The sequence below is a fragment of the Biomphalaria glabrata genome, chromosome 17 (genome assembly GCF_947242115.1).
Source record: "Biomphalaria glabrata chromosome 17, xgBioGlab47.1, whole genome shotgun sequence".
In the NCBI taxonomy this organism is placed as follows: domain Eukaryota; kingdom Metazoa; phylum Mollusca; class Gastropoda; family Planorbidae; genus Biomphalaria; species Biomphalaria glabrata.
Genome location: NC_074727.1, coordinates 26,360,703 through 26,373,887, shown reverse-complemented (window position 1 = coordinate 26,373,887; position 13,185 = coordinate 26,360,703). Strand labels below are relative to the sequence as shown.

The 13,185-nt window shown below is 35.8% G+C and overlaps 1 protein-coding gene across 1 annotated transcript in view; it reads right to left on the bottom strand.

The window, feature by feature from the left end:
* Positions 1-3,029: 3,029 nt before the first annotated feature.
* LOC129923638 (uncharacterized) overlaps positions 3,030-13,185 on the bottom strand; it is a 72,770-nt gene continuing 62,614 nt past the window's right edge. Inside the window, exon 8 of the mRNA XM_056015568.1 lies at positions 3,030-3,190. Within this exon, the coding sequence (XP_055871543.1) occupies positions 3,048-3,190 (143 nt within the window). The 3' untranslated portion in view covers positions 3,030-3,047. The remainder of the gene's footprint in view (positions 3,191-13,185) is intronic.

The following is a 13,185-nucleotide window of genomic DNA, read 5'->3' as shown; positions in this document are numbered from 1 at the left end:
CTCTGATAAGTTCGATTACTACACAATTTCATGACCTAGTAGTGTAATGATGAAATTTTATGCAATTTTGTGGAAACTTTCCTGTTTAAAGTTTATGGTTGTGATATTTTTTATATAAAAAAAATATAATTGTCTCGGTCAAAGATCGAGCTCCATCAGTTGTTTCACTTGTCATCTTGTTCCAAGCCTACCTAACACTCAGAGATTGTGTCTTGAATTGAGTGTATTGATGTATAGCCAATAAGCATAATCTTTGTTCACTTAATAAAACTTTTTACAATGAGAAAGTTTCAATAATTTATATAGATATGTTTTTTAATATTTGCATTTTAATATTTGTACTCTATGGGCACACCTGGTTTCTGTAGGTGTCGGCGGGCCGCATAAAACACTTCGGCGGGCCGCATGTGGCCCGCGGGTCGTAATTTGCCCACCCCTGGCCTAGATCCATGAAATAGTAACACTTTCATAGGGCACTTTTTTTGTTGAGGGTCATAATCTACTATACATACGTTACAGTTTCAGTTAGTACCCAAGGAACATTTATGCCAAGTTTTATCAAGATTAATCAAGCGGTTGTGATTTCTATGCGTGACATACACCCATACATACGCCCTATTTTCTGCTTTATAGTATAAATATATTATAAATATATCTAGATCTTGACTCTATTTAGTTTCATTTAGACTGTCAAGTATATAATGACGATGTCAAAACTGCGCGTTATAAGAGTAGTTTGTTATTTTTAAAATTTATAATTAAAACGAAGTTCGTATCAAAATTCATTTTTAAAAACAACATTTGAATCAGTATTCCATTCAATAAGTTAGTTAATAAATGGAAAATATATTTTATCATGATTCACTGACTCTTTTCCATTGTGACCTTAGATGCAATTTTGTTTTACCTATGCGCGAATCTACGAATGAAGCTTGAGTTATTAATGAAGTGACCTTTTTAAAATACGTACATCCCCTGAAGTTTTTCATTAAGATGTAGTGTATTTTTTTAAATCTGCTTGCATAGATATTTTTAAAAATTAGATGGTTCACTTTCGGAAAAGAAAAATTAGTCGTTGCATCAGAACTTTGAATGATCTAAAATATCATGATGTCCTATTTTCATTTTCTCTTCTTGTTTCTGAGATCTAAACGGCACGGACGGATGGACAAAGAAACCACACAAAATTAATAGCGTCTTTTCCCCTTTCGGGGGCCGCTAAAAAAACATTAGAGTTTTCAGTTTACAAAGAATTTACGAATTTCTTTAAAGTGTCCATAAGCCTGCGGGAATAAGTAGCATTTCAAAGCACTACTGTTATTGAGGACAGCTTTTAGATTTAACAGTTTTGTCATGTATGATGCAGTAACGGAAAAGAATATTGTTTCGATGGTAGTTAGATTCGATTTTTGATGGAAAATTCGAACAAACCCATATATGTTTACAATTATTCAAAATATGAGGGGTCGGTATGTTGTTTCTTTTGTGTCACAAAATAAAAGCAAGGTAATTGTAATAATTATCGCTTCTATATAACGCTACTTTCATGCTCAGAGCCCTAGAGTCCAATCTTATTTGTGGACCAGTGATGGGAGATGATCTAGGAAGAGGTTTTCCGTGCTGCCTTTAGGCACTCAGTAAACACAACACTGCTCGAGTCGGGTGTCGAACCTCAAGCATCCTTCATAGGTAGCCAAGCCAACACAAGTTCAAGCGTACTAAGCCTCTCGACCACGCTTCCCACTGTAACAACAACATTAATATAACAACAACATTAATAACAACAAGCATGCACACTAACTCTGTCATAGATTTAAAAAAAAGAAATAATAACAATAACACCTATCAACAGTCACATGTTTAAGAAACATTTAACTTTAACCGAATTTGTGTTGACTGCGCTTGTGCAAATCTCAAATCAGCAGATACAACTATCATAAAACAAGTCTATCAGCAGATACAACTATCATACAACAAAACTATCAGCAGATACAACTATCATACAACAAAACTATCAGCAGATACAACTATCATACAAGTCTATCAGCAGATACAAGTTATCAGCAGATACAACTATCATATAAGTCTATCAGTAGATACACTTTATCAACAGATACAACTATCATACAAGTCTATCAGCAGATACAACTATCATACAAGTCTATCAGCAGATACAACTATCATACAAAAGTCTATCAACAGATACAACTATACAACAAAACTATCAGCACAGCAAATACAACTATCATACAACAATTATATAAGCAGATACTACTATCACACAGCAAGTCTATCAGCAGATATCTATCATACAACAAATCGCCTTGAATTAGAGATTAAATACATTAACATTACTTCTTTGTTTCTATTCGAATATTGAACGAGTATATTATTTATTATGAGAATTCTCTAGCGTTCTTTAAAAAACTATTGTATAATTTTTATAATTCATTTTGTATGCATTTCCCATTGCTTTTAACTAAGTTTTCCCAATAAATTTGTTTTATTCTAAAGACTTGACACGAAGTTATACAATGAAAACAAAACAATGAAAACCATTGCACCAACAATAATTTACATTTTAAATGAGAGCTAAACAAACAACAACAAAAAACAGCAAAGAAAAGCTTTTCATTTTAAAGAGAAAATAGTGGGACTAGTTCAAGAATAGTAGTTCTAGATCTAGATTTAATGACACCAATTTAAATTTGAAATAAAAAAAATATTAGGGTTAAACGTCAATAAGTATTCACTAACATTGTTTTGAAAACAAGGGATTTATGTAATTTATGGTTGTTGTTTTTTACAGACACAAATTTGGGATTTTTCGGAATGTAAATAAAAAAAAAAACAACAATGGCGCAGACATGGTGTCATACAGAATTACCCAAATATTCATGCAACATTTAGGTCTCACTGTATTTTGTGTTTTCTGTTGACTACGGTAAAGTGCTGTGTGTGTTTAAACACTGCAGGAACATTCGGTGAATACGTTAGAGTGTTAAAAGCTGAAAGAAAATGTCAACATATAAAGGTTTATTGTACTTTTATTTCAAAAGATAAAATTTTCCAGCTTTTTCTACAGCTTTTATTGTTCTTTGTGCAATCTGAGCTGCAATATTCGTTCCATTACGTATTGTGTCGAATGAAACCAGGCTTGGATCAGGCTTGGGATACGTGAAATGATAGGCTGAAAGAGAAGGAACAAGAAACAAAGTACTGAGTCAGTATTCTAGCAAAATAATGAAGATACAAAGTATTAATGAACAAGAAGTAAACAAAGTTAGCAAGATACAAAGTATTAATGGACAAGAAGTAAACACAGTTAGCAAGATACAAAGTATTAATGAACAAGAAGTAAACACATTTAGCAAGATACAAAGTATTAATGAACAAGAAGTAAACAAAGTTAGCAAGATACAAAGTATTAATGAACAAGAAGTAAACACAGTTAGCAAGATACAAAGTATTAATGAACAAGAAGTAAACAAAGTTAGCAAGATACAAAGTATTAATGAACAAGAAGTAAACAAAGTTAGCAAGATACAAAGTATTAATGGACAAGAAGTAAACAAAGTACTGAGGTTAGTATTGTAGCAAGATACAAAGTAGTAATGAACAAGAAGTAAACAAAGTTAGCAAGATACAAAGTATTAATGAACAAGAAGTAAACAAAGTACTGAGGTTAGTATTGTAGCAAGATACAAAGTATTAATGGACAAGAAGTAAACAAAGTACTGAGGTTAGTATTGTAGCAAGATACAAAGTATTAATGGACAAGAAGTAAACAAAGTACTGAGGTTAGTATTGTAGCAAGATACAAAGTATTAATGGACAAGAAGTAAACAAAGTACTGAGGTTAGTATTGTAGCAAGATACAAAGTATTAATGAACAAGAAGTAAACAAAGTACTGAGGTTAGTATTGTAGCAAGATACAAAGTAGTAATGAACAAGAAGTAAACAAAGTACTGAGGTTAGTATTGTAGCAAGATACAAAGTATTAATGGACAAGAAGTAAACAAAGTACTGAGGTTAGTATTGTAGCAAGATACAAAGTAGTAATGGACAAGAAGTAAACAAAGTACTGAGGTTAGTATTGTAGCAAGATACAAAGTAGTAATGAACAAGAAGTAAACAAAGTACTGAGGTTAGTATTGTAGCAAGATACAAAGTAGTAATGAACAAGAAGTAAACAAAGTACTGAGGTTAGTATTGTAGCAAGATACAAAGTAGTAATGAACAAGAAGTAAACAAAGTACTGAGGTTAGTATTGTAGCAAGATACAAAGTAGTAATGAACAAGAAGTAAACAAAGTACTGAGGTTAGTATTGTAGCAAGATACAAAGTAGTAATGAACAAGAAGTAAACAAAGTACTGAGGTTAGTATTGTAGCAAGATACAAAGTAGTAATGAACAAGAAGTAAACAAAGTACTGAGGTTAGTATTGTAGCAAGATACAAAGTAGTAATGGACAAGAAGTAAACAAAGTACTGAGGTTAGTATTGTAGCAAGATACAAAGTAGTAATGGACAAGAAGTAAACAAAGTACTGAGGTTAGTATTGTAGCAAGATACAAAGTAGTAATGAACAAGAAGTAAACAAAGTACTGAGGTTAGTATTGTAGCAAGATACAAAGTAGTAATGAACAAGAAGTAAACAAAGTACTGAGGTTAGTATTGTAGCAAGATACAAAGTAGTAATGAACAAGAAGTAAACAAAGTACTGAGGTTAGTATTGTAGCAAGATACAAAGTATTAATGAACAAGAAGTAAACAAAGTACTGAGGTTAGTATTGTAGCAAGATACAAAGTATTAAAGAACAAGAAGTAAACAAAGTACTGAGGTTAGTATTGTAGCAAGATACAAAGTAGTAATGAACAAGAAGTAAACAAAGTACTGAGGTTAGTATTGTAGCAAGATACAAAGTAGTAATGAACAAGAAGTAAACAAAGTACTGAGGTTAGTATTGTAGCAAGATACAAAGTAGTAATGGACAAGAAGTAAACAAAGTACTGAGGTTAGTATTGTAGCAAGATACAAAGTAGTAATGAACAAGAAGTAAACAAAGTACTGAGGTTAGTATTGTAGCAAGATACAAAGTAGTAATGGACAAGAAGTAAACAAAGTACTGAGGTTAGTATTGTAGCAAGATACAAAGTAGTAATGAACAAGAAGTAAACAAAGTACTGAGGTTAGTATTGTAGCAAGATACAAAGTAGTAATGAACAAGAAGTAAACAAAGTACTGAGGTTAGTATTGTAGCAAGATACAAAGTAGTAATGAACAAGAAGTAAACAAAGTACTGAGGTTAGTATTGTAGCAAGATACAAAGTAGTAATGAACAAGAAGTAAACAAAGTACTGAGGTTAGTATTGTAGCAAGATACAAAGTATTAATGAACAAGAAGTAAACAAAGTACTGAGGTTAGTATTGTAGCAAGATACAAAGTATTAAAGAACAAGAAGTAAACAAAGTACTGAGGTTAGTATTGTAGCAAGATACAAAGTAGTAATGAACAAGAAGTAAACAAAGTACTGAGGTTAGTATTGTAGCAAGATACAAAGTAGTAATGAACAAGAAGTAAACAAAGTACTGAGGTTAGTATTGTAGCAAGATACAAAGTAGTAATGGACAAGAAGTAAACAAAGTACTGAGGTTAGTATTGTAGCAAGATACAAAGTAGTAATGAACAAGAAGTAAACAAAGTACTGAGGTTAGTATTGTAGCAAGATACAAAGTAGTAATGAACAAGAAGTAAACAAAGTACTGAGGTTAGTATTGTAGCAAGATAAAAAGTATTAATGAACAAGAAGTAAACAAAGTACTGAGGTTAGTATTGTAGCAAGATACAAAGTATTAATGAACAAGAAGTAAACAAAGTACTGAGGTTAGTATTGTAGCAAGATACAAAGTAGTAATGAACAAGAAGTAAACAAAGTACTGAGGTTAGTATTGTAGCAAGATACAAAGTAGTAATGAACAAAAAAAACTCCTTTTAAAACTATTAGTTTCTCTTCTTTCATTGTTTACGTAAAAAGTACATTGAACATTTCTAATACAGCGCTGGAGTGTAATATTCGTATGACATTATTTATTTTGAACCTCTTCACATTTATTTCTTATTGTAAGCTTACGTTACCATCCTCAGCCCTCCCCACTCCTCCAGCAGAAAATCTAGGATCTTATCGTATGTCGGTGGCGTTTCAAGTTTTTTAAAAATGAAAAATATTTTTTAAAGCTAATAATCAAAATGCTAAACAAAGTGGCAGCTTGTGTGCTACTTACTGTATACGAAATAGAAATTCCTTGACACAACGCTTACTATTGTGTACTGATCAATAGGCAGAATACTATTATAGAATGTTGCACATTTTCCTAAAAGTGCTGCAGCTTGTTATCAAGAGCAGTAGAAGTTCAGTTAAGACTTATTCAGTATGATTCCGTTACATCGTTCAATATTCCACAATATCTGCTTCACAAAAATTTTGATTGATATTGTAGAGCGAATACTTTGAAGTCCAGCTACCATTTTTTCCCCAGGAAAATTGATTACATTAACATTGGTATACTCTTCACAGAGAACAAAAACAGTGTTATAAAGAATTTCGAGGGCGCTGTCGTTCTGATAAAGGTTAACTGCTTTATTGAATGTCAGAACGTAGCCGTTAAAGAAGTTACACTGCCAAGACTACTATGCCAATATTAGGCCAATAGAAAACGACGACGCGAGCTAGACTGTAGTGAAACATAATTCCACTTGCCTTGTACTATGTATATGGCTCCTTTTGTCTCGAAAGGCAATGGATGCGCCCAAGTGAGTCACTGGTTTTGGCTTAATCTTGAGACGGGGCAGAATCTGGTGTGGCTAATCAAGCCAATTCTAGAACGGCAGACTTTGCCACAATTCGTACATGTGTATGCCTCTGATTTAGGGCTAGCAGACAGGGCAGCTTTCTTTTTTTCCCTCTTGATTAAAGCCGCTTCAATTCTTTTGTTCTCAGCAAGGGTTGTCCCAGCACGCACAGTCTGTCTCCATGCACTCCGGTCTTTGGCTATGTTTTCCCACATACTTTCACTGATGCCTGAGGCTCTCATGTCTCGCTTGCAGACATCTCTATATGTTAGTCTTGGGCGGCCCTTGGGTCTGACTCCTTCCACAAGCTCAGCATATAAGATATCTTTCGGGATTCTACCATCTGGCATGCGGGTGACATGTCAGAACGTAGCCGTTTGAGAAGTTACACTGCCAAGACTACTATGCCAATATTAGGGCAATAGAAAACGACGACGCGAGCTAGACTGTAGTGAAACATAATTCCACTTGCCTTGTACTATGACATTTAGAATAAACAGAGCATATAAGCAATTTTTTTCTTTTTTCCCAAAATGATTTCGGGTAAATATTAACTAGCTAGGGATTTGGAGGCCCGGGATTTGGATGACCTCTTTGGGGGCCCCTTGCATTTTGACTTTCGACACCATGATATGAGATAATGTACTTCATAAATATATAAGCCTACATTCACATTGGTACAGTATATCAGTAAAATAAACAAGAAATAATCATTAAGAATCTTTTAATGAATAATAACGTTGTTGTTTTTTTTGGCGAAATAATGCACAAGTGACAAATCTCAATTCATATCGCTTCACGTCGTGCTTCCCTGCAGCAAAGCCATCTATAACATCATCTACATCGATACTGTCTAGTATTTGTGACTCCACTGACATTAAAGCCATGCTGCTAAGCCTTTCTTGCGTCATTGTGCTCCTGAGATAGTTTTTGATTAACTTGAGCTTTGAGAATGATCTCTCACATGACGTAATGGAAGTGGCCTGAGTTAGCAGTATTCGGATGGAGGTTGCAATATTTGAGCACATATCATTACCATATGAAGCCAACTTCCTCAATATGCCATTTGGTGATTGTGGCACTGGTTTGTTGATGAAAAGTGCTCGTGCATCAATGACATCATTGAACAAACGATTTGCATATATTTCATCAAACAGGAAAAAATAACACAGTTTTTCATCAGCGTGTCATCATCCATAGACTCCAAGAGGTATCTTGTTTCAAGAAGTAACCCAAAGGTGTCCACATGGTTTTGCAGCCATCGGAAACTGTCCTTCATCTCCATATGAAGTTTGTCCAGCACTTCTGTAGCAACGTTTGAATTGCAGTTCTATTGACAGTCCTACATCAGAACTCAACTCCCCATCAAGTCTTTTCTTTCTTCTGGTTATTTTGATTACAGTAACTCCATAGCATTCACTATCTTCTTTTGCTTTGGGTGATCAGTTTCGTCCGTTTCTCATCATTTCGGAGAAAGCATGAAAGGGTTTTAATTTCTTCATCAGCTGCTTCTCTATGTGCAGTCCAGACGTTTGTAATTTCTTCTGAACTATATTAATTGGGCGAAGGAGATTTGACCAGAATTCCAGATAAGCGAAAATGTTATAATTTCCCCTGCATGAAGAAGATTCTGTGCACTGCTTCAGAAAGTTTCTCCAACAGCTTGATGATTTTGTCGAGATGCAAGGAAACTGCCGAGGTAGCTTCTTCTCTTGGGGACCACCTTGCATTAGTCTCCTTTTAAAACTCCATGCTTCAGCTTCTTTCAGTTTGGCCCATCTTTGGGGTGAATTGGAAAAAAAGTTGAACAATTCATGTACAGTTCAAATAAGGTGACAATTATTGGTTCTATCTCAGCAGAATGAAGAGCTCCCAGGCTCAGAGAGTGATTATCACAGTTCAGAAATATTGCATTTAGATTTATGGCTGCTTTATCATAGGTTTGACCTCTGAACAGATTAAGGTCCAGCCCAGTGTCTTTAAGAGTTTTCAGGACAAGTTCTTCATAATGTTGTCCATCAGGTTTCTAAAATTTCAAAGTAACCAATGAATGACTCTTTTATTTCGAAATTATCAACCATCAAGTAACGAACTATTAGGGATGCCTGTTCTTGATGAAAAACATCTGTGGTAGAATCAAGCACCAGAGAAAAGTAACAAACTTGCTTGACTTTCCCAACAATTGATTCCCTAACTTTATTGCATATGAAGCTAATAAACTCATTTTGATTTCCGGTGACAAATAATGTGTCTTCCCATATTCGATTCTATGTAAGTGATGTTTCGTAACTTCATCAAACTCTACAAGAAATTTCAAAGATGCTAGGAAGTTCCCAGGATTGGGTGAATTTTTTTGTTGTGACTATGTAAGCTTGAGTTTGTTTTTGCAAAGTACTTAATAGCTGCTGCTTCACGCTTCAGAATATCTCTCCAATACTGCTGATTTTTCAAAATTTGCGCTTGAAACATATGTGACGGTTCATCTGGTTCTGCCTTAAGCTTTTCTTCTTTTAACTTCCTCTTCAAAAGAACTTGTCTGTGGTGGACTCCTTCTTCATGTTCTTTCAGTCTCTCAGGTGTCTTCCATTTGGTGAAACCAACTCCAGGTTTGCTCAATGCACTAGATGTCTTGTCTGATGCCTCAGAAAACATTACACATGCAAAACAAGGCAGACATCCCAAATGTGGAGAGAAGAGGAGCCATGAGATTTTTACTAAATTATTACATTTTTACTACCTTTACTATTTTAACTGTGAATAGGCAATAGGGAATGGCTTTTATGATCAAACAATATCTTGCAAAAAAACAACAACAAAAAACTGCAAGGTATCAGTGTTAGTGACTCAGACTATCCTTAGATGGCTCTAATTTGTCACTAACATCAGTGCATAAGCTCCCACGCAGTAACCCGACACCAAGAAAAGGTTCTACGGTGGCCTAAAGAGAATCCTGTGTAAAGCGACGCTGCTGACTAATTCATTGTCATGGGTGTAACGACCCGTTTTTAGCTCACTCAAGGTATCACTCAGGTCCAAGCATTTAATTTATTTAAACACTTTAATCATCAATTTTACTAATTTAGCCCATCAAGCGCTAAAAACACACCCACCACCCCTCCAATCCAATCCCACCCCCTTTGGCGACGATGTCACATTTTACCTTCCCCATCTTGACACGTTCCACACTAACCTCTTGACAAGAGCACACTCCCTCTACCTATCTAGGTGGACATCCGTTGACTCCCCCTCCCTCGGGAGCGGCTAGTCACTTCAAAGAGTCCATTCAACTCAACGCCTCAAGCGACGTTATTCCCTGATCGTCTAGCGCTAGCCAGTATTAAGGTAATCTACCTTGCCCTGGCCACCTCCAATAATCTCCCCTTCACATCCTCCGACCAACTGGGCAGAAGATAAAGGGACGCGAGGCGACCGTTTCCAGGTCTTTCAATTCGCGCTTTCTCGCAACGTCTATTCCCGTAAACTCTCGTCTCGGTCAAGCGGGGAATTCTTTAACAAAGTCGCGCTTATCGGTAAAGCTTATCTGATGATTCAATACGGGTTGAATCCTTCAGAGACAAGGCTACAAAAATATATCACATTTGGGAGTACCCCAGGATGCAGAACATCAGGGTTAATTATACTGCCTGGAAATCATTTGAGGCTATATCTACTAATTAATACATTATATAAAATACTACAATGACTAAAGATATACTTAGCCCAAAGATCTCCAGAGCAGGGCACACTTCTCCCGAGTACCCCAAGACACACAACCACTAACATAAAAAATACAATTTATAACTCAGGTCCACTGGTCAAGCTGGTAACTCAGGAGCAAGTGGCAACTAAACACCATCTACATGCCCTTATATAAAATGCGTAAGGGGAATCACTCCTATAATCAAAATAAATTACCTTTAAAAAAGCTATTTCCACATTATGTCACACTTCTGCTCTACACATTTCATCCCCTATTTCTTACACTTTGGATTGGTGGTATGTAACTTTGTAAAGTGCTTGAGAACCATTTTACTTTGTTGTGTATATATTTGTGAATTTAATTACTGCATTATTTGTGTACATATATTTGTGTATTTCGTATCATGGATAATGTAAATAGATTACTTTATGTTTATATTTTATATCATGACTATTGTGGCTTAATATTCAAGCCATCTAGACTAGAATTTATTACTAATTCTTACCACATGCATTTAGCTCCTTAGCCATTCTTAATTTATCCCAAATGTACTATAGCTCACCGTGTGCTCTTATTATTAATTAATGGATACGTAACGTTTTGGTGCTGGGGACTTTTTGGCACGAGATATAATTTGACGATAATTTAATAAGCACGTAGCGTTTATAACATATTTATAGAATATTTATTTCACTCTACCATAATATTATATGTATAGTATGAATTTAACACCGTCCATCGAATTGTTTTTTTTTTATAAATATAAAGGTTTTGCTTATTTCATAAATATCATCATTGGCCTCCGTCAGCCTTCCCTATGCGTTTTTTTATCTCCTCTTCTAGAGACAGGTCATCTTTAATTGTGGATCCCAGATAGCAGAATTCGTTTACGGCGTCCAGCTTGTTATCGTCTATGAGGATGGAGTGTGGTGCTGTAGCAGGTGGTCCCATAACATTTGTTTTCTTCGTGCAAATAGTCAAGCCATATTCTTTACAGGCCTGAGAGAAGCGGGACATTAGTGACATAATTCCTCTTTCGTTTGTGCCACTACCGCTGCGTCATCCGCGAATAGCATATCTCTGATTTTAATTTTGGCCCTCAGTCTGGCAATATTTAGGAGTTTGCCATCAAATCTGGAATGGAGATATAGGTTCCTTCGGTGGATTTGTCAAACGCGTTGTGGATTAGAAGTGAAAATAGTATTCCAAAGAGGATTGGGGCCAGGACACATCCTTGTTTAACCACGCTGTTTATACTGAAACTTTCAGAGCTGGCACCGTTGAATTGCACTGTACTTATCATATTTTGGTGGAAAGATATGATTACATTTAGTAGCTTGAGTGGACAGCCTATTATCTGTAACATTTTCAAGAGGCCATCTCTGCTAACTAGATCGAAGGCCTTTGTCAGGTCAATAAACGCAATGTACAAAGGCATCCTTTGATCTCTGCACTTTTCCTGGAGTTGGCGGATGGAGAAAATCATGTCAATCGTTGTTCTCCCTGAGCGAAAGCCGCATTGTGATTCTGGATAGACCCGATCAGCGAGTTTTTGTAGCCTGGGAAGTATCACTCGAGCAAAGACTTTGCCTACAATACTTAGGAGGGAGATTCCCCTGTAATTGTTGCAGTCGCTTCTGTCATCTTTGTTCTTATACAGTGTAATGATTTTAGCATCCCACAGGTCTTGTGGCACAGCACCTTCTTGCCAACATTTGCAAAGCAGTTCACGTAGAGGTTGAATTAGAGTAGTTTTGCATTGTTTTAGAAGATCTGGGGGGATACCATCGCATCCGGTTGCTTTGCGAGCAGCAATGTTGTCTATGGCTTTGTTGAGCTCTGAAAGGGTGGGTGTTTCATCTAGCTCGTTCATTGTGGGTAATTAAGGGCTAAGTCAGAGACTGAGCTTGTTGTGGCGTAGAGCTCAGAGTAATGTTCAACCCATCTGTGCATTTGTTGGCACTTGTCTGTGATAATTTCCCCAGTGGTTGATTTAAGAGGTGCTGTCTTGTTTTGGGAGGGTCCGAGAGCCTTTTTGATTCATGAATATAGGCCTATAATAAGTCAGAGTCCTGAATGGTAATGATATGCTATCCCCTCCCCTTTATTTATATGTGAGTTCTGCTAATCGCACTGGATGAAATTTTTCGATTTATTTCCAAAAGAAAATTTTTTTATTTGACATTAATGTAATACTTTCATATAACAAAAACCATGTTAACATCTAAAGCTTTATTACGCCGAATGACAATAACTCAACATATAATAAAGATTAAGACACGGAATGCGGTCAGTACAAACTCTAACGTGAATCCACCAATGTAAACAAACACTAGGGGCAACAATAGATAGAAACAAATTCACGACACTAAGATACTTTGAAAAGATATATTCCTAAGATTTAAGGGGGCCACGTTTGTTAAGATTTCAGCAGCGTTAATTGGCCTTGTCCGAAAGGTGCCACAAATGAACCTTAGAGCCGTGAGAGTCTCATCGCACTAGGGCACCGTGTTGAGAACTCTATTCTCTGATAACAGCAGCAGTTCTTTTCAGAGCTTCTCTGTCTCCGTACAGAGCCAGCTCTTCATGCGAACCAGTTTCTATTTCACTCAAATGGCCATGTTTGGGGTG